The following is a 27,174-nucleotide window of genomic DNA, read 5'->3' on the forward strand; positions in this document are numbered from 1 at the left end:
AGGACCTGAATAGAAACTTCTCCAAGAGGACATACAGATGGCCAATAGACATATAAAAGATGCTCAACGTCACTAATCATCAGAGCAATGCAAATTAAAAACACAATGAGATACCATCTCACACTTGTCAGAATGGCTATCATCAATAAATCAACAAAGGAAATAAAGAACGAACTGACAGTGACCACAGGGGAAGGGGGAGGACATAATGAGGGATAGAAGGGGAAGGAGAAAACAAGGGAACATGAATAGAGGATTCATGGGCATGGATAACAGGGGGATTGACTGTGGGAGTGGCAGGTAAGTGTGAGCAATGGGGGAAAAAGCAGAAAAACTGTAATTAAACAACAATTAAAAAAAGAATAAAAAAGAAAATATCGCCAAAGTTCAAAAAAAGTTTTAAAAAATAAAAATATTTATTTGTACACTTAATAAATAAATCAACAAACAACAAGTGCTGGCGAAGATGTGGGGAAAGAGGAACCATTTTGCACCCTTGGTGGGAATGGAGACTGCTGCAGCCACTGTGGGAAGCAGTATGAAGATACCTCAAAAAATTAAAAATAGACCTACCTTTTGATCCAGTGATCCTACTCCTGGGAATATATCCAAAGGAACACAAAACACTAATTTGGAAGAACATAAACACCCCTATGTTCATTGCAGCATTATTTACAATCACCAAGATGTGGAAGCAGCCCAAGTGTCCACCAATAGAAGAATGGATAAACCAACTATGGGACTTTTACATAATAGAATACTACTCAGCCATAAAAAAAGAAAATTTTACCATTTGTGACAGTATGGATGGACTTGGAGAACATTATGCTAAGTGAAATAAGCCAGACAAAGACAAATACCATATGATTTCACTCATATGTGGAATCTAATGAACAAACTGAACTAAAAAAGAAAATGGGGACAGACTCATAGATGGAGAGCAGGATGACAGCTAGCATGGGAAGCAGAGGTTAGGTGGTGCAGGGATTGAGCATAAAGGAAAAAGGACTCATGGACATGGACAACAGTGTGGTGACTGATGAGGGTGGTGGGTATAAGGGGACTAAAAGGTAATGTAAAAAAATACAATAAAGATTAAATTAAAAAAATAAAGTTAAAAAAAAAGGCAAATGAGAAGTGGAGCCAAACAAAAACATAACCTATAAAATAAAATACTGATAAAATAGACTTCATCAAAAGTTCTGACCTTCAAAAGACAGTATTAAGAAAATAAAAAGACAAGTCACAAACTGAGGGAAATTACTTGCATATCTGTATCTCATAAGCACTGAGTAGCTATTAACCAAAATGCGAATAAAAAGCACACTGGGTAAGGTATGAGTTAGTATAATGAGTTCAATTTAGGTGTGAATTTGGTGAATTTCAAAACACAATATTTGCAGCACCCTCCCACATCCATTTTCTTTGATGTTTTTACACTTGCCTTGAATGATTGTGCCTTTTCCCCTGAACTTTTGCCCCACTCTTTCCTGTTCACCCTCCTTATCTTTGGAAGTTAGAAAGACAGAACATAATTTTAAAAACATGCAATGCACTGAAGATTCAGATCTATAATTAAAAATCTACATATTTTTGTATTTAACAACTCATTTTTTAATTTTTTAAATCAATGTATTTTTTAAAGATTTTATTTATTTATTTTAAAGAGAGGAGAAGGGAGGGAGAAAGAGCAGAAGAGAAACATCAATGTATGGTTGCATTTTGCACACTCCCTGCTGGGGACCTGGCCTGCAAGCCAGGCATGTGCTCTGACCGAGAATCGAACCAGTGACCCTTTGGTTCACAGGCTGGCACTCAATCCACGGAGCCACACTATCCAGGGCCATTTTTATAAAATATTTATTGTTCATGTACTATGTGCCCAGCACTTATGGAACAATGAAGGAAATGATAGATTTCGTCCCTGTCCTCATAAAACTTAGAATCTGGTGAGCAGAGATGTAACCACTTAGACTTAAGAGTATCATGATGAAGATTGCACAGATTCCTGGCCAGGAACACCACAGGCATCATTTAAGAAGGGGATCCCTGGAAAAGTGATATTCAACGGTATTCCCACATGATGGTTACGTGTCAGCCTGGCCAAGAGAGGGCTTGGGGAAGCTTCCAGAAGATGGAGCAAGTGTGCAAATTCCTGGAGAAAAAGGGGTCAGTACAGACAGGGCACAGAATACAACAGGGCCACATGGTGGAAAGTGAGGACTCAGAGAGAAGTCAGACACCAGATTTTGTGACTTTGATCCTTGAACTGTACAAACTCATTTCATTGATTAACTAGCTATCCATTTCGATTTCCTATTACACTTTTTAAAGACTAATTTTTTAATTCACTACATGTATTGATGAGAAATTTCCACCTTGTTACTTTTAAATTTTATATGTGTCTGTGGGGGGTGGGCGGGAAGTACAATTATAAATTCAAAGATATTAACATGTAGTGGCTTTTGTCTAGTCATGTACTACTTCCAATTAAAATCAAGGTGTGGTAAATTTCCTGCCAGTTATTAGCAAAATTTAGTTCCTGAATATAGTCTCTGTTATCTGGGCCTTCAAAACCACTTTATAAATTAAATGCATAATTCAGTTGAGAGGCCAGAGAGAGAAGGCGGAGAAGCTCAAGCTACTTGAAGTTACTGTACAGACAGATGCCTTATCTCCTGGAAGAGACCCAGAGCCTGGTGAGAGCTATGGTGGGCAGCCCTCCAAAAGGGAAACACAGAGGCAAGAAAAGGCAAATTTCCCAAAGAAGAGAATAATATGAGCAAAGACATACTCAAATATGTGGGTGGCTCAGATCTGGAGTTGGGTATGGTGGGAATGGTATCGGAGATAAGGGTGGAAATACATCACACAGGTCTTTAGATTCTAGGCGAGAGATTTAGATTCTATTCTTCATGTAAATGAGTACTCACTGAAAATTTTTGAAGGGAATTAACTGTTTCCATCAGAGTTAAAATGCCATTAATTTAAGATATGTAATTGCAGAACACAAGTTGTAAAATGCATCATCCCAGTATCAGAGATAGCAACATGAGAAAAAATACAGAATTCAGAATTCTGAAAGCTGTTCTCAATTGCAGAAGCCTAATGACTTTAGCTATCTACACTAAAGAAAGCAATTTTATTTTTACATCTTTTTCTCACAATAAATCAGGGGATTATATGTCTTCAAAAAAGTGAAAGTATGGTTAACATAAATTAAAATACTTGTAACACTGTTTACTAGTGTCTGTAATAAGGACTTCAGAATTATCCTAATCTTGCCAGTGAGTCACCAAGGACATCATTTTTGTTGAAGCCACAGTCTATATTCCTCACTAGTTATCTGTTTTGCAAATGCATACAAATACTTCTAACAAATGAACACCAGGCCAAGTAGAATTGCAAAATTGAAGGGCTGTGAAGGATCCCAGAAGTTATAAAGTGAAATGCCCCCTTGTCACAGCCTGTGGCCAGCCTCCACTCAGCGTCCTCTCCTGCTGAACCTGAGCCCCATGGGGACAGAGGCTCTGCCTTATTGCCATGTGTCCCATGAATGATACCCTGTGCTCAATAAATACTTGTGAGCCAATGAATGAGTTTTTTTGTGTGTGTGAAGAATTGTACCGCCCATATAACCCATCTGTGTGGAAGGGCTCGAATTGGTGAAATTGTTTAAACTACACTAGAAGCTACCTCTAGGGCCTTCTTATGATGCCTGCCCACCTTCCACATGCAGGCTTTGCAAATACTTTTAAGAAGTTTCTTCTCCAAGCCAAATATTTCTAGTTCATTACACAACTCATCATGTATCTTTGTTTGCAAGACTTTCTACTGTCCCTTATATAGGCTACATCTGGTCAGTTCTTAAACTTGAGGTACACAGAATAAAATACACATCTTCCCCATTGTTGCCTCCCAAGACTAGAGTGGACTTTTCTGTGACTAATCTTTCCAAGCCTTTCACACTCTTGAAAATTATTCGCACATCAAATGACAGATGATGCTGATGAAGCCATGCAGGTAGGTACTATGAACTTCTCTCCCGAGGCTTAATCCACCTGTTAAGGAACCTCTGTGAGGGGCTAGGATGTGAAAAGAGAGATTCATTACTTTCCCCATGCCATTGGATCCACAGTAGAACACTTCTGGGAGCTGTCCTTTCTGAATGGAGGCTGAGTAAGAGTTCAGTAACCTAGGAAATTCTGCCTCCTATTTTGCATGATGAATTGAACTGTAGTGGTCTGAGTGTGAAGGAAGACTTGGTAACTCAGTATCTGAAATCTGAAATCTGAAATGCAGTTTAATTTCCCCAGAGATCTGTTTTGTTTTGCAAATAAATTGCTTCTACTTTTATGACAATAGTGGATTTTGAACCCATTCACCTTAATGTTGGGTAATGAGGTCTATAAAGCAAGTCATAAAAATGCTTTGCTTGCAATGTTATTTTTAGAAACTCCTTATTAAAAAATGCTATGTTTAGAAACTTCTTATGAAAAAATCTTTCTCACTATTAAAAGTATCTGCAATTCTAAGAATCCAGAATTCAAGAATCCTAAAAATGAAGGGATTCCCACAGCGGAAATACAAATTAAGGGAAAAATAATAACCTATGTTTTTACCTGTTAGATTATACAAAGTTTAAAAGGAAATAACATTCATAAGTGACAATAATAAGTCACAGTCAGATTTTGTCATTTGAGGACAAGTTGCTACATAGTAGAGGAAATCACCTGGAAATGTGTGTTAAAATGTAAAATATGCATACTTCTGAACTAGCAATTCTACTTTATGTATGAAGGTGTTTGCTTCAGCATTATTTGTCTCAGTAAAAACCAGAAATAACTGAAATGTATGTATTTACGGTTAAGCAATGAAAAATATTATTTGACTGTAAAAATGTATGTAAATTAGATGTCGATGCTAATATTGCAGGGGTGACCTTGAATTCAAACTAAAAAGTTACAGAGTAATATAAAGACTACAGTCTTTTTTTCTGCAAAACCAAATAACCACCACAACAAAAACCCCATACATGTGTAATTTTATGTTTGTATGAGCATGAAACCTTTGATACTTATTTCCTCAGGAGGGTGAAAGCTTTAGGTCTCCCTAATGAAGGACATCTCCACATAAACATAAATGAAGTAAAAAGAGTACTTGCTACTTGCACAAAGCTCCCTGTATTGTCGCCACACCTAAACATTGCAACATGGAAATTCTGAAGTCATTGTAGCTTCAGAGACTAGATACGGAAAACTGATTGCTCTCTCTCTCTCTATATATATATGATTTTCAAAAATGATCATGTAATATTTTTGGAAGTTAATATGAAATTCCAAAAAAAAAATTGGTGAAACTATTTCAGAACTTTTATTACTATGTGCAAGCCAGGGGTGGGTGACAGGAAGAAAATTAGTTGTAATTACAAAAAAGAGTAGCACTGTTATTTCTCTTTCCATCAGTTCATTCATGTTCTTTTTTCCCTCATCTCTTGTCTGTTTGTCTCCACTGTATCCAAGTCTAGACATTGTCCACCGTGAGGACTAGAAAGGGTCAGAGTGCTTCTCTAAATCATTCCCTAGTCAACGCTTCCTCAGCCTGTTTTCAAGGTTTATCCTCTAGCAGTCGCTTCCAAGCCCACATACTTCATTTCTCAGCCAAAGATCCTGTTGTGAATATAGTAAAAGAGAAGGCCTTTTGAAGAATTAGTTTTCCAGGAGTTTTGATGAGCTGGCTGGCACAAGCTATTGATCTTTCATTCCCATGATCATTTCTCTTTATGGCCAACAGTATCCACCATGGAAGGCTGTGCTTGTGCTCTAAGCAAATTTAGATAACTCTAGTTTCAATTCCACACATTCAGAAAAATTAGGAGGTTCATGCAAACATAGTAACTAGTGTGCAAACTTCCATTATATCAATATGGACTGTCATGTGGGCATTTGGCCTGATCCCTGTAAGTCTAAACTTTTAGAAAGCAGGCACCAAGTCTTTTACTTCATTTTTTTAATGTCTAATAGAGTTCTTGACATAATAAATACTTATAAATGTTCATTGAGTGAAAATATAAATAACTAAGCATTTAATAAGTGCCTATTTAGTCCAAGAATACAGTTTATTTACCTCTTGTGTAAAAAAAGAATAAAAGCATTGCTCTGCATAACAACCTCACAGACTAAACGTGAGAATCAAATAAGGTAACTTCAGTACAAATAGTCTGTGCAGTGCAAAGTGTTATGGAAGAGACAACATTGTTAGGAAGACTGTTGGGATGGACCGGCTTTGACATGATAGGTCTCCGAAGAAGAATACATATAAGAAGTTCCTCAAATCCACTACTGGGAAAAGCACAGTTTCAGAAACACAAATTTGAGGGTTCTCATCCTCAATTGTTCAAGGATAAAAAACAGAGCTTAGTGAATTGACTTTAACTTACTTTAAGTCTTTATTGATTATATTTGGATTACCTCTTGTGCCTCCACTTTCCTTTCGCACCCCTGTAATCATAAGATACATCTTCAGTGGACATCAAGTTCTCAAAATATTCAAAACTAAATATTACTTTAGAAGTTTTTTTGTAAATAAGAAATCATCTCTATGCATCATTTATTATATTGGAATATATAACATGTATTTACTTAGGTGTTTTTTTTCCAACTCTGATGATAATTTCCAGTTTCTGAAAAATTCCTTAACAAGGACTGTTCAGCACAGAGAGAAGAAGGGGTCCATGTGTTCAGCCACTGAGAAGGCCTTGGCTGAGTCGTTAAACCATGTGGGTATGAGCTTGGACCAGATGCTTAATTTCTCTTTGCTTTACTTTCCTTTGAAACTCAAGGAGGTAAGCTGTAGTATCTCCCAGATCACTTCCTTCTCTAACATTTTAAGATTTTATCATTTAATTATATTACCTCCCAATTATAATTCCACTTCAAGCAGAAAAAGAACATAATCCTCTCTCTCAGGTTTGCACAGCTTGTTCACACAAACCAGCTTAAGAAAATTTATATGATGGCCTCACAAGTACAAAATAGAGAGGGTTACTGATATCAATAACTTCATTCTATTTATTAATCAGATCAATCTAAAACTTGCCAAGCTTTCACCTGACTTTGTTCAAATAAACACTTAAATGTCTTAGATCACACTTACACACACGTAAACACTATGAGCATTATTTATGAGATTCCACCCTTTGTCAGTTTGCTTCCTCCACCTGAAAAATCAAAACTTGTAGCACTAACGTTATTTTACTGCAATATTCAGGATTGAGATGTTTTCTGGACCAGGCGAACGTAGGGGAATGAGTGTCTGAGCTAGGACCACCCGCCAAAGCCTGCTGCTTCGCTCGAGGGCGATAAGGATGATGGGCGGGCAATGGGCGGGGCGGGTGGTGGACGGGGGATAAAGGCTGGAGCCCGCGGCAGGGACCAGGGGCACGGAGCTGAGCTGCGCTGCGCTGGACTGAGCAGCACCGCGGACAGCGCCCGGCCCGGGGGTCCTGCCCGCGCACCAACCCACTCATCTTGACACGCACTCCGCTGCACAATGGCAGAGTTCCACCTGCAGTCGTCCCTCATCTCAGCCTCACAGTTTTTCGAGATCTGGCTTCACTTCGACGCTGATGGTGACTATCTTCTCTCCTATCTGTCTAACCCCGCCCCCGCCCATTTGTTCCCTTCTCTGGAGCCTCTGGTCCCATTCCCCTGCTTCTTTACTTCTTCCCCACCTCCTAGCTCCCCAAGCTTACCTTCCGACTGGCGGCTGGCGTGACTGTCAACTTGGAAGTTTATATATTGCTTTTACGTTACCCTAAACCTTAAACTTTCTCTCCAAGAAAGTGGAGGGGGGCAGGGATTAGGGAACCCTGCTCCCCAAAGGTCGCGTGGCCATGCTCAGCAACTCCACCTCTGGGTAATTCAGGTCCTGGCAGGAGAGAACCTCTGCGGTGGCCAGAAAGACACCTCTCCTGGACACTGAACAGGGAAGGGACTGGGATGTTTGAGAACTGGCACCTCTGTCTTTGCAGGAAGTGGGTACCTGGAAGGGAAGGAGCTGCAGAACCTGATCCAGGAGTTGCAGCAGGCGCGGAAGAAGGCCGGACTGGTAGGTTGAAGTTGCAAAGGAGGAAAATATAGATATTCTACCCTCTCATAAAGAGCCAGAGAAGGTCCAGTGGTTTCCAGAGCATGTAAACATCTATTGACTGAGAACGGGCCCTTCCAAATTGTGTAGGGGAAAGGGGAGGAAAGCCAGACAGAGAGACAGAGGGAGAAAGAGGGAGACAAAAAAGAAGGGAAGGAGAGGAGAGGAAAAGAGACAGAGGGAAAGAAAGGGAGACAAAGAGACAGAGAGAAGGAAACAGAGGGAGAGAAACACAGGGAAGCAGTCAGAGAGGGAGAGACAAAGAGACATAGACAGAAAGACAGAGACAGAGAGAGAGGGAGAGACATACAGAGAGACACAGGGAAAGAGAGAGAGAGAGAGACAGAGACAGAGTCAAAGAGAGTAAGTTCCCTAAAGGGAAAAAACTTGCAATCTGAAACTAGAGCATTTAACAGTCCAACTTCTATAGTTGCACTGCCTTAATTGTGAGGAAAGTGTGCATGCTGGAGACCTAGCAGGTCAGCACCCCTGGGTCTGTGCCAGGTAAGTTAATTTTTAACTTCTCTTTAACTGTGTGAGAAGCAAGGGGGTAGAAATACATCTCTGCCCCTTGGTGGTCAGGAAGCAGATCTACAGATTATGCATCTTTTTCTATTGCCAGCTATTGGTGGTGTGATGTCGATGTGGTTGGAAAGATAGAAAAATGCCCTGTTTTGACCATCCTCATTAGGGGAAAGTTGGACAACATGATAATAAGCAAGAATTTAGCAAGAAAGGTATTCATTTCTGTGAAAAGGGAGAAACCCAAAAGTTAGAAATGTAAAAAGTAAAGCAATTTTAACAATTCAGTGTCTTTTTTAAAAGTGATAGTTTGATAATAAGCATGTAATGCCATTTTGAAAATAACCTATATTTGTAATTTAAGTCATTTGTCAATTAAACAAATGACAGTTCTTACTAATTCTGAATGACTTATTTTGCTCATAAATTAACCTGTTAAGAAAAGATGTTGTCAGCATAAAAATAAAATATACCCAGCTTTTAATCATAGATGAGATGATTATATAAAGGAAAATAGGTTAAGAATATCACTAATCTATTGGGATTTATGTAAGATTGCACTCCAGAAGCAGTGCTGGATTTGGTCTAGTTAGATGTTAATCTTTGGATTTTTGACTGTCATTAGAAAGACATTCTACATTAGAGGTTATATATACAAGGGTGTTGCAAAAGTAGGTTTACAGTTGTTCATATGGAAAATAATAAAATAACTAATAAATAATAATACAAAAATAAACTGTGTCACATACTTGCAACTGTAAACCTACTTTTGCTCCACCCTGTGTGTGTGTGTTAATGTGTGTGTGTGTGTGTGTGTGTGTGTGTGTGTATGTATTTGGAGGAAAATATAGCTGTGTATGACCTTTAGGCAATGATCACATTGAATTATATGTAATTATAAAATTGTATATATACACATATATCCTACTAATAGAGATACATTTTGTTCTATATGTGATACACATTTCTGTCCAACATATTCAAAAGACTCTCAGAGGATTTGAAGATGTAATGCATTACAGAACTATCAGTTGCTAAAATCATTAACCAAATCAATTTAAAACCAGACAATGCTCTGGGGATTGTTTTACTCAGATTTAATATTATATAAATCTGAAAGAATAATTAAATATGAGCAAATAAAATATAAAATGTGTTATACATTCTTTCTCTTTACACCCTCCCCATCTTACACATTACTACGTAAATAAATTCATGCAATACCATCATTATAGCTCTATTTATCTTTGACAAATAAAACAAAAACAAGCCTCTTTGTCATTTAAATATAAATTTAAAACATCTGGTTGGAAAACTCTTGCTAAAAATTTTCAAAGCGAAACCTTGTAAGATGCTTCCAGCAGCCAAATGATTATATTTAATTTTTCTAGAAGTAATTTCAATATGAAGATTTATTTTCATCTTAAAAATTCAAATATTTAGAAATTACACATTTTTTCAGATTTTTCTTTTCCTCTTCCCATTTTAATATTTGTACTTTTTTGTAAATAATGACTTTATGTTAGGGGCTTAAAGATTTTAGACCTTAATTATTTTTTTCTATTGACTAGACCCCAGTTTTAGAATATTGGAAACTCTAATTATTATATTATAATCCAACAATACTAAATCTGAGCACAGACACAGTATTATATCAAGTTGCCTAGTACCTTGATTATTGACTGTTTTATAGATTATGTATATAGTCTTCGGATAGTTAAAATCTAAATAATGACCTGAAATGAGAGGTTCATGTACCAGAAAAACAGTTCACTATGCTACTGGCTTAATTGCAATAAACCTATTTTTACATATTTCTTCCCTTTATTTTCTTAGAACATAAAGACTGATCTTATGTACAGGGTTTCATTGCATTTTGGCCTTACGATAATAGATTTTGCTGTATTAATGGAAATGTTGTTTGGCTTATATGAATAATGTGAAATTTCAAAAATTTCACTAATATTAACTATAAGTGAATATAATATTAATGAAATATAACAATCCAATATATCTTCTACCTTTTTACCCTACACATGGTATTTAGTCCTTAAATTTGCATTCATTTTTAAAAGCTTTAATGTATTATTATTATTATTGTTGTTATTATGTTTTACACTGTTTAAAACATTGATTTTGACATCATTACCATCCACAAAACTCAAAAACTAAATGTCAGTTCCACTAGTTAAGCTAGTGGTAATATAGAATTTTAAGATTTAAGAACAAATGCTTTGTCTTCTGTTTACTTTAATAATAGTTTACATTAGTTTACATTCGCACTATTGTCACTTCTACTTTCTTACAATTGTTGCTATAGTAAAATTTAATAAATGCAAATTGGAATTAATTGGTACTAGAAAAGTTTTTTTAAAAGACTGTGTTAAAATTAAATTGCTTCATTACTATCTGCTACCTTAGTTCTACTCACAATATTTATTTTGGTTCATAAAGGATTTTGTAAAACTTGTAATAATGACGTTCAGCCTCAATATAGCCCTTAAATTATATTAACTAGTTTATCTCTAAATCAAATGGCTGGTAAATACCACTTTTTTTTTTAGTTATGACAATAACTGAGACCTTAATTTACTCTACAAGGACATAGAACAGGATATTAATAAAGGCTGACCTACTTTAAATAGGCCTCAGTGAATGCAACAGGGCTGTTACAAATGGCTGTGCTGGAGGCCACGGGTCTATATGCAACCTTCTGAACACTTGCCCTATGTTCAGATTACCACTTCACAGTTCATAGATCTCTAACCTGTCAATATGGGAAGAGATCGTATATGCAATAGAACAGATTGAGGGGGAAAGCCAAGTTATCGAAGCATTCACTTTGTCACTCTTAAACATGTCTGATTGAACTAAAATTCATGGGAGAGAGAACATCATCTCAGGAAAAATTGAAACAAGGAAACACTGGAACACTGTACACATAATCAGTGGCCTAAAATAAGATCATCATTGTTGATCTTATATCTCTAATAAAAATACAAGTTGTTTTTTATCTGACATATTTCTCTGATGTTTAATTTTTTTTTTTATTGAATCAATCAATGCCACTTTTGTGCTAGAACATTCTTTGCTTACAAAGTGAGTCACTCCTCAATGCTCACCTTTTCTGCTTGTCCAAACTGAAAACATATTACCTTCCATGGGGAAATGTGTTAAATAATCACAATATCGTAGGACAATTAGTATAGCAATATGAAAGAATCTCTTCTGAAGCAATGCTTAAAAGTACATTAACAGTGATTATTATATTTAAATTCACTAAATGTTGTAAACTGAATAATTCTGATGATATTTTAAAGGATAGTATATGCTTAAAACTAATAACAGAAGATAAATCATAGTGATTGATTCAGAAATGATCGTAATAGTTATAACTCCCTCATTGGAAACCAGCAAATACTGTATATCAGTTATATATTTAATTTTCATGAAAATAGTTAATCAATATATATAATTCTAAAGGGTTCTAATTCTAGTTTTTCTTTGCAATAAGTTACTAACACCATCACAAGCATAATTGGATTTGGGTTTTACTTTTACAAACTTTTTATTTATTTTTACATAATTTTAGGAGTTATCGCCTGAGATGAAAACATTTGTGGATCAGTACGGGCAGAGAGATGACGGAAAAATAGGAATTGTAGAGGTAAGAAACATGCATTTTTAAGACACAGTTTTAATAAATGGGCTTCATTTTGTAGGTGTATCCAACTCAAACATGATATGGCAAGACCCATTCAGAGAGTCTTACTTTGCTTAAGTAATAGGTTACCTTCTGTTCAGAAAAACAAAATAAAAAATTGTTGAGAAACTAAAGGGATCCAAGAGTTTGTGGAGTCCTCTGCCTAAGTTTGTCACAAGACACTGAGACCTGGATGAGTGAAAGGTTTTGCCCGCACCGGCCAAGTGTCTAGCTCCTGCATGCACACCCATTCCATGACCTCACCTCCCTCACTCGATACAACACAAGCCATGTACATGTTTCACGGGTATTTCTTATTCAACAGAACAAACTTTTCTGTGAAATACAAAATGAAATATTTGCAGCCTCTGACAATGTCATGGCCAAAAGCTGAGTCCTGGTTTCTGAAATTCTATTTTAAATTGGCAGTGAGCCTTAGTGAGTGATTATTTTATGATTTGTTTGAAGTCTCTAAAAGTTCAAAATATGAATGTCAAATCTTATCTTTTGAGGATGACTTTTGTCTATTAATCAAGGGACAAAACCATGATCCCATATTAATGTTTCTGCATTCCCTCACTTCCAGTCTTTCAGATACTGGTGTCTCAGCTACTTCTTAAAGTCTCTCCACCTATTTTTATCTCTATTTCTATTAGAGAAATTGAGTGGACAGCTTTCAGAAAAATTAATAAACTGTTTTAAAATATACTAAATCACAAGCATAACTGTGTTCTTTATATAATGTATGTTATATACATTGTATTAGTGTGTTAGATTGTGACATATTCTGGATATTAACAACATGTAGTCATAATTTACCTTTGATTCAGAGATTTACCTGGTTTTCAAATAATTCATCTAATAAGACAGTGGTGATGTCAATGTGAAATACACTTATTTTTAAATAGCTACTACAAATAGAGTTGAAGGATATACTATTATCTTTGTAATTAAAGTATTTTTCTGGAGTATGCACTTTCCCTTTTCTTATGTGTAACTCATTGTTATGTACAGAGATAAATGAATAATAGTGAGACTTACATAAGAAAGAGGCCAAATGATACAGATGTGGAGTCATGGTGCATAAAAAGATAACTTTCAGATCAGCTGAAACAGAAAAGTTAAAAGGAGAGAAGTGAGACATATAAGATGAATTGGAAGGCTTAGGTATTACAGCACATGGAACTTTTGCTAGATGGGACCTTTGGGGAAAACTAGCCAAAATTCCTCATTTTAATGATGAGAAGATTGAAGGTTGAATGACACATCCAAGTCCCCGCTGGTGTGTACTGAGAAAACCTAGATCTGACTCTGACCCCCAGAATGCTTTTCATCAATCTGAGTTCATCAACCCAGGCTCAGGAGGTGGGGATGGGGTGACAAGTGAAGAGGAGAGAATCAGGGACCTGGTAGAGGGGAGACAGGACGGTAGAAGGGGAGGATGGGAGGACGAGGGAGAGAGGTGGCTGCAGTGGTTCCTGTGAATGTTGGTTCTGTCCAGGATAGTTAAATCAAGTTGAAGAGAGAAGCAAGAGGTTCTGAAATACTGGGAAAAAGAGACAGAGCTCCAAATCACAGGTTGAAAATTGGTCAGAGGAGGGGAGTGCCTGCACTTAAAAAATGCCCTCTGGTGTCACAGGGAAGTAGTATTAAATCAAGTTCATCTCTTGTTTTCCAACCTGTCATAAGGTGTCACTTGCTAAGAAATACAATATATAACATGGGACACAAACACAGACATCCCAGCCAGCTATGAAGGAAAGGAAAATCCATGTCTTCCAATATTAGTTTTTACCTACCCACTCACATCTTGCACCATGAGTCTGGTGTTCATAGAAAAAAAAGTTGAATTTGCCTAAATGTTATGTCAACTTAATAGGTGACTCATCAAAATCTAATCTGAAGCCTTGACCGGTGTGGCTCAGTTGGTTGAAAGTTATCTCACAAAGCAAAAGGTTGCCAATTTGATGCCTGCTCAGAGCACATGCCTGGGTTGTAGGCCTGGTGCCCCAGTCAGGGCATGTATGGAGGCAACAGATCAATGTTTCCCTCATACATAAATGTTTCTCTCCCCTTTTTTTGCCATTCCCTTCTCTAAAAATAAATAAATAAAAATTTAAAAAAAATCAAATCTGAGTAAACCAAATGACATTCATGCAGCTCTCCTGGTGGGAACAGACTGGATTGATTAGTCCAACTGAAATATGTTTGGAAAAAATCAGGAAGGATAGTGGTTAATTTTCAAAGTTCTCTTCTGAAGAAGGTGACTTGACACTCGCCAACAATGTGCTTTTTGTACCTGAAAACACATGAAAAGGGTGCTTTCTTCTGAAGTTTTTAATTTCATATATTTAAATAGATTTTAAAATTCAGACATGGTTAAGTAATAAAGATATTGTTAATATGAAGTCAAAACAGATCAATTCTGAGATAATTTAACAAGTACCGTAACAGTTAAAAATGCTCTAAATTGATGGAGACTAATGGCCCTATTGCAGAGAAAGCTGATTAAAATAATTAAAGAGGAAGATGAATGATTTAGCAGATAATGGAAATTCTCTCCAGGCTCACATTAAGAATAGGTACTTTCCTTGGTGGGATGTAGAATCTGCAAGCTTGTACCTGACCCCTGGGCATGAGTGTAAACCCACCCACCTCTCTGCACTCATTGTGTCTATTTGTCCAGGTTACTACATCTGCTGAAGAGATAGACTAAGAGCTATTTTAATCTCAAAACAGTAGCATCTTTCTCAGGGATTTCCCTGAGGGATTTTCCCTAGCCATTCCCTTCTTCCATAGTGGGATGTGACCATGTGAATTCAGACACAATGAATATCATTTTCTGGCAGACTATTTTTTCACCTGAGAACTTGGGAAAAATGACATACAATGAAATGTGATTTAAAACTGCACTCTGGATAGATTTTTTTAAATGGTATATTAGGAAAACTTTTTTGTTTGAAGGTTTTAACTGAAGGCGATGATGGTAAAGGACCAGGGTCTCAAAATCAAGAAAGTCAGGCTGTCTAACTTAAAATCTGGCTCAAACTAAAAGCTATATGGTAGTAGCCCATCTGTCCTAAGAGCCACTCTCTCCTTGGCTGTGAAGAGAGGCAACATCTGAGTATCGACATCAAATGTGACAATACATGCCAACCAAATAGATAAACTCTGACACACTGCAAAAGTCAATAAATGTATTTGCTATTATTATTTAAAATAAAAATAATTCATTGGAAAATCTATTACACTCTTCTGAATGCCAAACCTTTTCCCTTCTTCTTATATAACTTGTCAAATTCAAACTGTTAAATTCAACTAGACTTAAATGCATATGAGCTGGTTTTTCTTCCAAATTTCCTGGATCCCCTTTTTATTGGCTAGGAAAAACCATTCCTCTGGTTCCCAAATGAAAAGTGAATGTTTTGCGAATACTTATGGAAGGAGGTTAACATGCAACAGGATTGTCTTAAGCATTAGGGTTACTCTCTGTATGAACTTTGCTGTGTCTCACTCAGTCACTGTTTCTAGTGAAATTGTCCTTCTCCTGGTACTTAGCTCTCTCACTCTATATACTTCCTGCTTTGAACTTGTCTGTCTCCCTGTAAGATTCTTCCTAGGGTAACTGGGTCTCCAAACCCCACATGCTTGCAGTACAGCTCCGTGCCACAGCAGGGATTTCAGTCAACTCTAAACATAAAGCAAAGGCTCTGGAATAGGACAGCCACAGAGATGGGAAGCAGAGACCCACTGCAGTGTTAGCTTCCTGGGAAGCAAGGCTGTCTTGAAGATGAGAAATGAGGAGTTTTATTAGAATTGCTCTTGGGATCAGTACCTGTCAAAGGTGAATGGGAAGAGCAGGACTGGGCAGAGGGAGACGCTGGGCTGTGATACAGCCCTCCAGAGGCTTCAGCAGACCCCACAATGTGCTCAAGCTAGGAAGATCCTTCAAACATGTCCCAAGTTTTGAGTGAGGGGGTTGGGCCTTTTTATGGCCTTGTGTCCTTTGAGACACAGCTTTCTTCAGCCCAGGTCATCTCCTAGAGACGTGACAGCTGAAGCCACAGCAATGCTCCCAGCACCAGAAAGTTGCTCTGGATGGCATGTCACAGTGTGCACCCTGCCCCACCCACAGCTCAGTAATGTTTGCAAAGGAACTGTACTTCACTTACACCAACCGTAAACAGAGTCAGCAGCCTTCTCACTGGGTCAGTAAAATGTTGACTGAAAAGTTAAAAGGTGCTAGGCAAAGAAAGAGTAAGCAAGGAACAGATCCCATCCTCCAGGCATGTACAGACTAGTAGGGCAGTCAGGCAAGTGGGAAGAAATATTTGCCTCCCCGCACTCTGTGACAGGCCACCCATGCTCACAGATGAGTCTCCATGTGGCCACATTTATCTGCCTTCCACTCATTACCTTGACATTGTTCACCTTGTCTCCAGCCCATGAAAACATTTTGGGGTTCATAAAAGAGTAGACAATCAACCCAAGGACTGAAAAATCCCCAGTAATCTTGGGACAGGCAACAGGACACTTCTCTGGTCAGCAATAATCCAGCAAATCTGAAACAAGGCAACACTGCCTAACACCTGTACTGAGAGACCCTGCACTTCGCAGACATGGCCTGAGGCATGGGGCCACTGCACTGAGCAGCACACCTGGAAAAGGTGGTGCTCATTGTCACAGCAGCCCTGTGCTATCCATATGGTCACTCCTTCTTTCTCAATGGCTGGTGTCTCTTATTACCTTCTACATGTTTATAATTTCTAATGTCTACAAAATAGGATGGTACTATACTCAGTTTAACATGAAGAGTTCAGTGAAATTAAAAGATGGAATATGTTGCATGTAGATATAATCTGTTTTTTTAAAATAATTAAAACAAATAGGACCAAATGGCATGGGCAAAGAAATGTACATTTACACAAAAATGAAGAGTGATTTTGCCATCTCTAGGTCGGACATTCTGAAGATCTCTGAACTTCATGTGAGTTACATGAATTTTAATTTTTGAAACAAAGATGGTTAAAATTTTCCTAATTTACCTTTGGTCATTGCTTACTAGCTTGTTCTTTTATTTGTTCTGTTTTCATGTATTTGGAGGATTTTGATAACTAGAATTTAAGAAAAAGTATTTTTTTGTTCAAAACAAAGCACAATAATTATGAAAATCCAATACAGAAAACTACAGTGAGCATATGAAAACAAAGTACTGACTATAAATCATGTTAAATGGATATTTTCAAAAAGTAAAATGATCAATCAATCCACAGCATCTGTGTCAGGCACATAAGGTGCTGAGTGCCCCATGGTGCATTTAGGGGATGCACCAAGAATTACATCTGCCCTTCTGGAAGGGAGAGTCTATGGAGACATCCACCAAAACCTTGCAAAATATATCTGATAAGCTCCATACCAACAAATACAGGAAGGGTTGGCTTTGACTAGTTCCTATTTCCTAAATGAACGCTTATGTTAATGCTCAATCAACCAGTGACCTTTGTTCAGGATAAACAAACAAATGTTTTCTGACTGAGCCACACTAAACGTCCTTATCCCTTAGTTTCAACCCCCTTTGTAGTGCCAATAAATGGAATGGTTCTAATCTGAGATGTTATTTTTAAGATCTAAAAACAATGTAAGTTAAAAGACATTTTATACAGGCATGAAAGAGCTGAAATTACTCACATATAAAGTAGACTGATATATTTTATTTTAAGTTTTTTACTGGACCTAAATGGATGAAAAAAAATGTTTTTTAAGTATGAGGGGTCTTTTCAATAGTTTAGCAGAACTTTTGAACATACACAGACCTTAAATTTAATCTAGACTCCACGTTCTCAGTTTGACATCCAGGGACCAGGGTCTATGCCTGCAGTTCAGGGTTTCTCAACTTCTGGAAATTACAGATGTGGTGTGAGTGTATTCTTTAATGTTGGCAATAGCCATTCTAATAGATGCTCACAGTCTTTTTACACCCACTACATTTAAGGAACATTGGATTTTATGTCAACTCTTTTTAGTGGTAAGAGCAGAAATGGCTCAGGGAGTTGCCAGGAGCATAGGTAATTAGCAGCTGAGCCAGGAATAGAACCCGGGCTGCAGCGAGGCCATCAATCCAGCTCCCTCCCTCCGTGCACACAAGAGATAAATTATGTTCATCTTAAAATGAAAGCTGGAACCCTTTTTTTCCTCAAAAAATAAAAGGGGCATTGAAGTTATGAAATGAGATCTAAGGATAAATGTCACAGGGTCACGAAAAGGGAGATTATAAAGTAAACCCAAGCCCTGAATTCAAGCAACAGAAATCCCTGTCACTCCCCCATTCCCATTGTTGACTGGAGTTGTCTTCTCTCACTCTTTCTAGAGCCTTCAGTTATCTCAGGCTCATCTTCCTCCTTGGACTTGGGGATGTTTTTTCTTCCTAGAACCCTTTCCTCTACATTCATACTACATTTTCTTTCCTGCCACATGAAGTGCATGGCCCACGTGTCCTGTTCTTTGTGCCTGAAAGGAGCTTGTGACACAGAACAGAGGGAAAGTACAAGCCAGTGACAGGGCTGCATGATGTTGGGAAGGTTGAGTGACCAGCTATAGCCACTGCCCTCACCAGGGAAGTACAACAGGGCAGCCAGGCTGGGAAAACCCTGGCTTTCTAGGAACAAAGTATCAAGAAGGAAAAGTTGAATCTAATGTGTTTCCTCTCCTGGTTTTCTAGGCAATGAAACTGCCCCCAAAGCACATGTTCAAGAAAAACTGAGCAGCAGCAAATGCCACAGATTTGCTCTCAGCTCCTCACACACGTTCTAAATCTTTTGCAGCTGGCTCACGTGTTACCCACAGAAGAGAACTTCCTGCTTCTGTTCCGATGCCAACAGCTGAAGTCCTGTGAGGAGTTCATGAAGGTAAGAGACAGCTGTCACTGGGTCGAGGCTCAGAATGCTGCTTTCATTAGGCAGAGTGTGGGCTTTATTGTAACATGTTGGTTTTCCTTGTCCACAATTACTTACAGACATGGAGAAAATACGACACTGACCACAGTGGCTTCATAGAAACAGAGGAGCTGAAGGTAAGCAAGTTCTTCCCTTTCAAATGCAATTATGAACTTTGTAGCTTTTTAAAAACCTTCCAGAAAAGAAACTGACCTTAAGCAATGACACATTTTCACCCACATTTTCACATTGTCAATGAAGAACCAGATCACAAAAGAATATTCAAGTACTTCTTGAAATTCTGTTTAGCAATGCAAGAAATTAGCAATTTATATAACACAAATTGTTATATAAAATAGATATAACAAATACTAAGCTGAATATGCTACTCCTTTCCATTGAAATTTGATAGTTCTTTATATTAAACACCTATATAAATAGATTTCTCTTTGAAGAGAACAAAAGTTAACAAATATTGGATACCCACTATCCATCAGGTACATTACACACTATTGTGTCTAATATCGGGGTAAGCTCTGTGAGTTCAGTTTTGTCCCCCATGAGGAAAAAGTAAGAAGTAGAGTGAGGTCTTGATGGCCTCCAGAAATCAGAGTCAGGGTTGGTGCTTCATTGAACCCAGCTTCATTGGCCTCACAGCCTCGACACCCATACACCCTGCCACCTCTTGACAATAAAGTCCTTTTATGTATAACATATACAATTGATCAGACTGTTGAAAAATGCTACTTTGAAAATGAACATATCTGTTCATATCCACAGACTACAAAGGAGCTGGGAAGGGGCAGGGCGAGATAATGGAAAGGCCAGAAGATCTGAAATCATCATCCCCTGTACAAATCTTTGTTTCATTCTGTCTGATATTTATATCTGTAGTATGGGGGTAACAGCACCTTCTCAGATTTATTGTGAAGCTCAAGTAACATGTTGCACATGAAAGATTTTGTGAAATTCAAGACAAAATAAATTTTATCACTCATGAACTCAATAATTTACTAGCTTTCAGAAATATGGAGTCATCAGTTTTTCATTTCCTTATATCAATCCCAAGACTTCTCAGTCCAGGCATCCCTATTTTCACTATCTGCAAAACATGGTGACTCAAAGGGAAACATATTTATGTTTATTGAGCACCTACTGTGTGGCAGGAACAGTATGAGGTGCTTGAACTGTATTTTAACATTTAATGCTTACGGGAAATTTACCAAGTAAGTGTTATTATTGCCATTATACAAATAAAGAAACTGAAGTTCAAGGATATTGGATAATTTTCAAGGTTATGCAGCTGTCTGGGGAAATAAACACATGTGGACCCAGTCAGAATATGAAATCATGTCACAACATTTTCACCACCACCGAAGAACACATTTCCCTCCTTAGAGCTGCCTCCTCTGCAGCCACAGAGAAATATGAATATAAATACAGGTTCTTGGTCATATTGGACATGGGACTTGGACCAATTCAAGATTGCTAAAACATATTCACTTATAGCCTCTTGAAAATGTAAACATTTTAAATGTGAAATCACCAAAAACAAGGTCTTTGGTAAACTTGCAATTCAGTAATGTAAAGCCCACAAGGTGACAGCTAAGCTATTGTGTTTTTATCCCATCGAACCAAAAAAAATTCTTTTGAAAATTACTTCAAGTTTGTAATGAAAAGCTTAGCTCATCTCCAACACTGACCTCAAAATATTCTAAAGGTCTCCTTCTTTGTTCTAAATTTTGTTCTCAGAAAGAGATTCTAAATAGAAGTCCTCCTCTCTGGGGAATTTTGCAGATAAGTTGGCATTCTTTTTTAATGGATCTTTCAAGAAAGCTAATTTTAAGATCTATAATAGAGTAAAACATCACTTGCAAGTCTCTGACACGGCTTCAAACCTCAGTCCCAAGGTTTCTTCCAAGCTATTTTTGTGACCACCATTTTTGTCTCTGTTGAGGATTTTTAACCCAATTAATCTCTGACAAAAACCTCTGATAAAATTCACCGCTAACAGATAGTTTCAAATTTTCCATGCTTCATTTTGGATTTGAAGTGGAATGTTTGAAGTGAAAATAAATTTATCAACCCTCACCCCCAAATGTCTCCTTTTGTGAAAAGAATGAAGTTACATCAGCCCTGAAGAGCTGATACACTTCCAGCTCTTCACAAAAACCCTGCAGAACCAAAGACATCCCAGCCTCCCATAACATCCATGCACAGATATGCCCATATTTCACGACAGCGTTAATCATTTTCTGAGAAGATAAGGAAGTGAGAATGAACAGCACTAGACAAAAATGAAAGACTGGTATTTGCTAACATGGTTCAACTGTCATTTCTATGGCAAGCTTTTATAAAGGTTTTATGTCTCTGTTAAAAAAAAATTACACTCACTCTTAACCTCTAGTTGTCAAATTAACAGTCACTTTTTTCATCCTCTACATATTCTTCTCCATGTTAATATGATCACATATCCTCCAGAGATGTGAGGACATCTCCTGTGCCCACTCTGTGACTGCATCCCAAAACTAACAGCTGCTCTCTGAGGAAAGGAGTTTCATGCTGGCTGTAAATACTTGAAAGTAGGGTTCACTGATAGTCTCTCACACAAGGTGTGAAGTACAGAGAGGTGCCTTGTGTTCCTGCAGAGTCACCCAAATATTGGTGAGGGTATCGTTATCTAGAAATGCATCCATGGAGCTGGCCGAGTTCACAATTTTGCTCAGATTCCTACACAGTATACAATTCAGATACTCCTTTACTTGATACCATAAAAGCAGTGTCACACAGACTAGGACAGAGCAGCTCAGGGAAAGGCAGACACTGTACCTTCAAGGGCAGCGTCTCTGCTGGAATGCCAGGAGGACCACATGGTCTCATCGCCTTTCTAAGCTCCTCACATAGTTCTGCTCTCAAAAAGAGACTCCACAGACATGACGTTTCGTGGCATGTGAAACAGAAGCACTCTGTTATGGATGAAATTTATCTGAGTGTTCTCTGTTTTAACAGAACTTTCTGAAGGACCTGCTGGAAAAAGCAAACAAGGCTGTTGATGATACAAAACTGGCCGAATATACAGACCTAATGGTAAGACCAATCCTGAAAAGACTTTGGCCAGGAGCCTTGTTCATTCCCAGGCTGCAGAGAATGAAATAAAAAAACCCCATCATGTGGGCACCACATCACATAGGTCTCATTTCACTTGAAAAGCTAATCATGTAAGGATGTTAAGTCCTTGTAAGGTTCAGTACTGCAGGCTCAACAGAAGAGCACTTCCCTTCTTGTGCAGTTGGTAATTTTATCTATCCAAAAATTACGTGTTTTTCTTAAAAGCCAGGGTAATTATATCACTCACTTCTATAGCTTATACATAGGTAAGTTACATTATAAATATGTAAGTTATAGTACTAAAAGCTTATTTATTACAGAAGTTCTGAATCAATTTTTATCACTACTTGGGAAATCATAGATTTTGTTAGAGTTTAGAGAGTTTATAGCTACTTTACTCATTGAGAGACTAACAATGGGTATTTCTACCTCTTACTTTTGATTTTTGATATTTTGGAATATTATCTTGGTGCTTTGGGTGAAGAAATCCAAATACACCTTTATTCTGATGTTATGGTGAACAGTATAAGTGAAATCTATTGTAGAATGTTGAAAATAGAGCCAAGAAAACTGCTTTACACACAGGCACTTAATGTTTTAGGAATGAACATCAAATAAATTTATGAAGTCCCAGATAAAATCATCTCATGCTCTTTAAGTTAATTAGGTTCAAGTGGGTAAAGTTTGCTAATTTTGACTCATTATAGCATTAGGACTAAGAGGATTTTTCCTAAACTTCCTCCAGGTTTATATTTTGACATCATTATTTTATTTACTTTTTGAAATTCAAAATTTTATTATTCAGATCAGTACATGTTTATATGTCCATGCTTTAAGGACTGTAAAGTTACAGTGAATCCTTACTTTGTGGACTTAAATAAATCACCCAGAAAATATTATAAAAACTATGCTGTATTAGATTAATTACTGAGAAGTAATCTTATAAAGGATTTGATTATATTCGACGTAACTAAGGTTCACTTTTCACCTATCAGCCTATTTCATGTGGGGAAAAACCTCTAGGACCTAACTGTTATCTTATTCTTTATACACTGATATTTATTATAAAGTGGTAAGGAAGTGTCCTCATTGAAGCATCAGCATACAATTGTGTCACAGAGGGCAGATCTAAGCACTGACTAACTTTTGAGAAAATGACAATAACCTACATTTACCAATTTTCTGTTTTGTACCAATCTTAAGGGATATCTATTTAAAGTAAAGATTCCTTTCCAGGTAGAAATTTGAAGCAATCTTTTTAAAACCCTCAGATGGGAGTTTTCCCCTGTTGGACTGGCCTGACATATCTGATTAAATGTCATAAACCAGTTCAAATCTGGGAAGCAAATTAATCAAGAGCTAATTAAAATTTAAATATATGTGTGAGGAAATATTTCCCTATGGGCACTAAATGTGTGATCTGGTGTCCAGTGTCTTGGCACTAATACTAGTGTAACAATGTTAGAACTGATGATCAATGAATTATAAAATGTGTCAGCATAAGATCACAAACAATTCTGCCTCCCACCACAGGATACCTAAAAGAGGCCTCATTCTGACCATGATCACATTCCTTTATGAACAAAACTGATGCATTTTCACATAGTTCGTATAGACATTTGATATATTTCATACATAATTCTTCTATCTAATATAGCATAGCAGTATTTCTACCTGTCACCCAGTGTGGGTGTGTGTGTGTGTGTTTACATCAGGTATGTCTGGTGTGTGGTGTGTGTACATGTCATCGTCAGGTTGGGGGCTTTACATAGTATCCAGCATCCGAAGGAAACTAAAACGATTCCATATTACTCAAAACTTCTATTCTCCAAGGATTTATTCATAGTATGCGTCTAGTGCTTCTCTGTGTACCAAGCTCTTTTAGAGCTTGGTATGCTCTAAAAGAGTAAAACAAGTATTTCTTTTCATACCATTGTTTGGAGAGTTAGGATGTGCTACACACTATAAGACAGCATCTCCCCCACATCTTGATACATACAGGGGTGGGTAAAAGTAGGTTGAGAGTAAGAGTGCATAAAACACAGAATTTATTCTTATATTATTATTTATTCTTGTATTACTTATGCTTTTTATTTATTACAACAGTAAACATGCTTTTTCCCACCCCTGTATATGGACATATTTGCAAGAAAAGTAAATGATAGTATTCTTGAAGGCTAGTTAAGATCACTACTACAGTTTGACTAAATTGTTCTGAGAAACTTTGGCAGTTACACAAGGTATAGAATTGAAAATTTGCACTGAAAGTTTAAGAAATGCTATTTTCTACGACGTTGCTATCTATATAAGAAATCAGTATTTCAAACTGCTTTATTTTGTATTTTCTTCTCCCTCATGCAATAAATTATTCTTCAATGGCTGTCTTTCTGTCTTTCAGCTGAAATTATTTGATACAAATAATGATGGGAAGCTGGAATTAACTGAGATGGCCAGGTGAGTTTAGGAACTGTGCAAATATTTTCATTATAAGCTGCCCTTTGTCAAAAAATCTAATCCATTAATGTTGTGTTTTTCTCTCAAAAGGTTACTACCAGTGCAGGAAAATTTTCTTCTTAAGTTTCAGGTATTTCTCTTTTTTTTTTTTTTATCATAAATAGTATTTTTCTTAGACAGTTAAAATGTAGGAGAGCCACTAAGAAAATCACAATAAAACCTACTAGCAGCATTTTAACCTTTGCTTCCTTCTCTATCCTCCAGGGAATCAAAATGTGTGGGAAGGAGTTCAATAAAGCTTTCGAGTTATATGATCAGGTAAAAGTTTGTTCTTATATTTAGAATTTGGAAAATGCTGACTGAGGGAAACCCCTCAAATTCAAGGTTCATATTAAAAGCAACATGACCTATTAAAACCACCCAGCTGATTCATTCTCTTCATGGGAAGTGTATTGTGGTATGTCCCAAATTAGGCAAGTGTTGCTAATCCTACTCTATGATCTACCTGCTGTGAGGCTTTGAGTAAGATACCAAACTCCGCTGAGCCTGAGTTTCCTCACTTGTAAACAAGAGACATAACACTCATTCTGCAGGTGGGATGAGGATTATTCTGGATGAAAATATCCAGCAGATTCCCCCTACCTAGTGGAAGGCACCACTACTTGTATGCATGTGTGTGTGTGTAAAGGCTGTTTGCAAGGCCACTAGTTAACCTCTGTTATTTGCTCTCAAGTCAGTAGTCTGGACCAAACTGGTGTGACACCAGACCGGTCACATGGCTTCCCCAGGCCTCCATGTCCTCACTCAAATGAACACATAGTGACCACTTACTTCAACAGGAGGTGATGTGAACATAAAGTGAAACATTAAATATGAAGTTTTTTAAAAAGTTCAAAGTATGTTACAAATGTAAGGTGTTGAATAAGGCACTTCAGATCTATTCTGGAACTCCAAAGCAATCAGAAATGCAGGGGGTCTGACAGAGGGTTACAATACTGCCCAGGATGCAAGGGGGGATTTTCTGAGCATTTCAGTTGTTTGCATTGCCCTTCATTGCCATGGTGTTGGGGAACCTGCTTTGCTTCTCCTCCCTCAGGACGGCAATGGATACATAGATGAAAATGAACTGGATGCTTTACTGAGGGATCTGTGCGAGAAAAACAAACAGGTAATTAGCTACCGTGCACTTACTTCTAGGCAGACTTTATGGATCCATCCAGACACAACCACACACCACTTTCAGAACTCTAAACATTTACAGAGGAGCAGAAGTAAATTTCAATTCTTACCCTGATTTGTTAACTGTGATCAAAAGATTTTAAAACAACCTTGTGATGTCCCACATTTGTGTAAGAATGTAATCTAGCTCCTCTCAATAGATTGATGTGAGGAACAGTTTTCATGTCTCATTTTTACACTGGGCCATGGTTACCTCACTTCCACATGTAACTGGACCATATTCCCTTGTGTTCTGTGCAGGATCTGGACAGTAACAATATCCCTACCTACAAGAAGAGCATCATGGCTTTGTCGGATGGAGGGAAACTGTACCGGACTGACCTTGCCCTCATTCTCTGTGCTGAGGATAACTAGGGTTGTGACTGCAGTCACTCACTAGTGATACACTGTATCTAAAAATAACTGTGCACTATAAGGGAGTAGTCTGTATTTCCTTTTATATGTGTAAATTTAACTGCATATAAATAACTTCCCAGGGTGTGTGGCACAATCTTTTCTGCTTGTTTCTATACTGTTTGAAATGTACAGATTTTGTAACCACACTGAAAAAAAGATTGTCTGTGCATAGGCCAATCAATACACCCATTTAAAAAAATAACCTGACATATTCTTGCTTTCATACATAGACCTGGAGATGATTTCCCTAAAAGTTCCACCAGGATTAATCTCTTAAAATTCTAGTGTCTGATGTGCTCATGCAAATTTCTCACTGCATTCTTATTTCAGACAATCATAGGTCTATGCCACAAAATCGTTCTAAGCTGTATTTCCAATTATTAGGAGGAACTTGCTTTTGCATCTAAAATACCAAAATATCTATTCATAGTTAGTTAATTGTGGATCTGTGATGACAAGATTTAGTTAATCAACAACACATCTCCTGCTTGCACCCACACCCATCTGCTGGTTCAAGGTGATCTGATGACAGGACAGTGCTAGACAATGCATAAATGTGCCTGATTCCGTGTCTCTTTTCCAACAAACCCACTGTTGAAGAGTATTGCCTCAACCCATTTCTAAACTGTATTCATGTGTTGCAGATGATAATTATTCAAGTACAATGTGGTT

At 37.4% G+C, this 27,174-nt stretch overlaps 1 protein-coding gene across 1 annotated transcript; it reads left to right on the forward strand.

Moving 5' to 3' along the window:
* The first annotated feature begins 7,443 nt into the window (after nucleotides 1-7,443).
* On the forward strand, nucleotides 7,444-26,482 carry CALB1 (calbindin 1). The gene is made up of 11 exons (XM_054595362.1): nucleotides 7,444-7,630; nucleotides 8,033-8,109; nucleotides 12,263-12,337; nucleotides 19,195-19,278; nucleotides 19,386-19,442; nucleotides 22,315-22,392; nucleotides 24,812-24,867; nucleotides 24,958-24,997; nucleotides 25,132-25,185; nucleotides 25,964-26,035; nucleotides 26,347-26,482. The coding sequence occupies exons 1-11, from the start codon at nucleotides 7,552-7,554 to the stop codon at nucleotides 26,458-26,460; spliced, it is 786 nt and encodes a 261-aa protein (XP_054451337.1). The 5' UTR covers nucleotides 7,444-7,551; the 3' UTR covers nucleotides 26,461-26,482.
* Nucleotides 26,483-27,174: the final 692 nt, after the last annotated feature.

Source organism: Pteronotus mesoamericanus, unplaced genomic scaffold, assembly GCF_021234165.1.
Source record: "Pteronotus mesoamericanus isolate MK-2021 breed Mesoamerican mustached bat unplaced genomic scaffold, CSHL_Meso_final scaffold_54, whole genome shotgun sequence".
In the NCBI taxonomy this organism is placed as follows: domain Eukaryota; kingdom Metazoa; phylum Chordata; class Mammalia; order Chiroptera; family Mormoopidae; genus Pteronotus; species Pteronotus mesoamericanus.

Bases quoted from the DNA above. Each gene is read 5' to 3' on its own strand.
- CALB1 (XM_054595362.1), top strand. From the start codon at position 7,552: ATGGCAGAGTTCCACCTGCAGTCGTCCCTCATCTCAGCCTCACAGTTT. The intron at 7,631-8,032 runs GTGACTATCTTC...CTGTCTTTGCAG, and splicing joins GCTTCACTTCGACGCTGATG to GAAGTGGGTACCTGGAAGGG. The intron at 8,110-12,262 runs GTAGGTTGAAGT...ACATAATTTTAG, and splicing joins CGCGGAAGAAGGCCGGACTG to GAGTTATCGCCTGAGATGAA.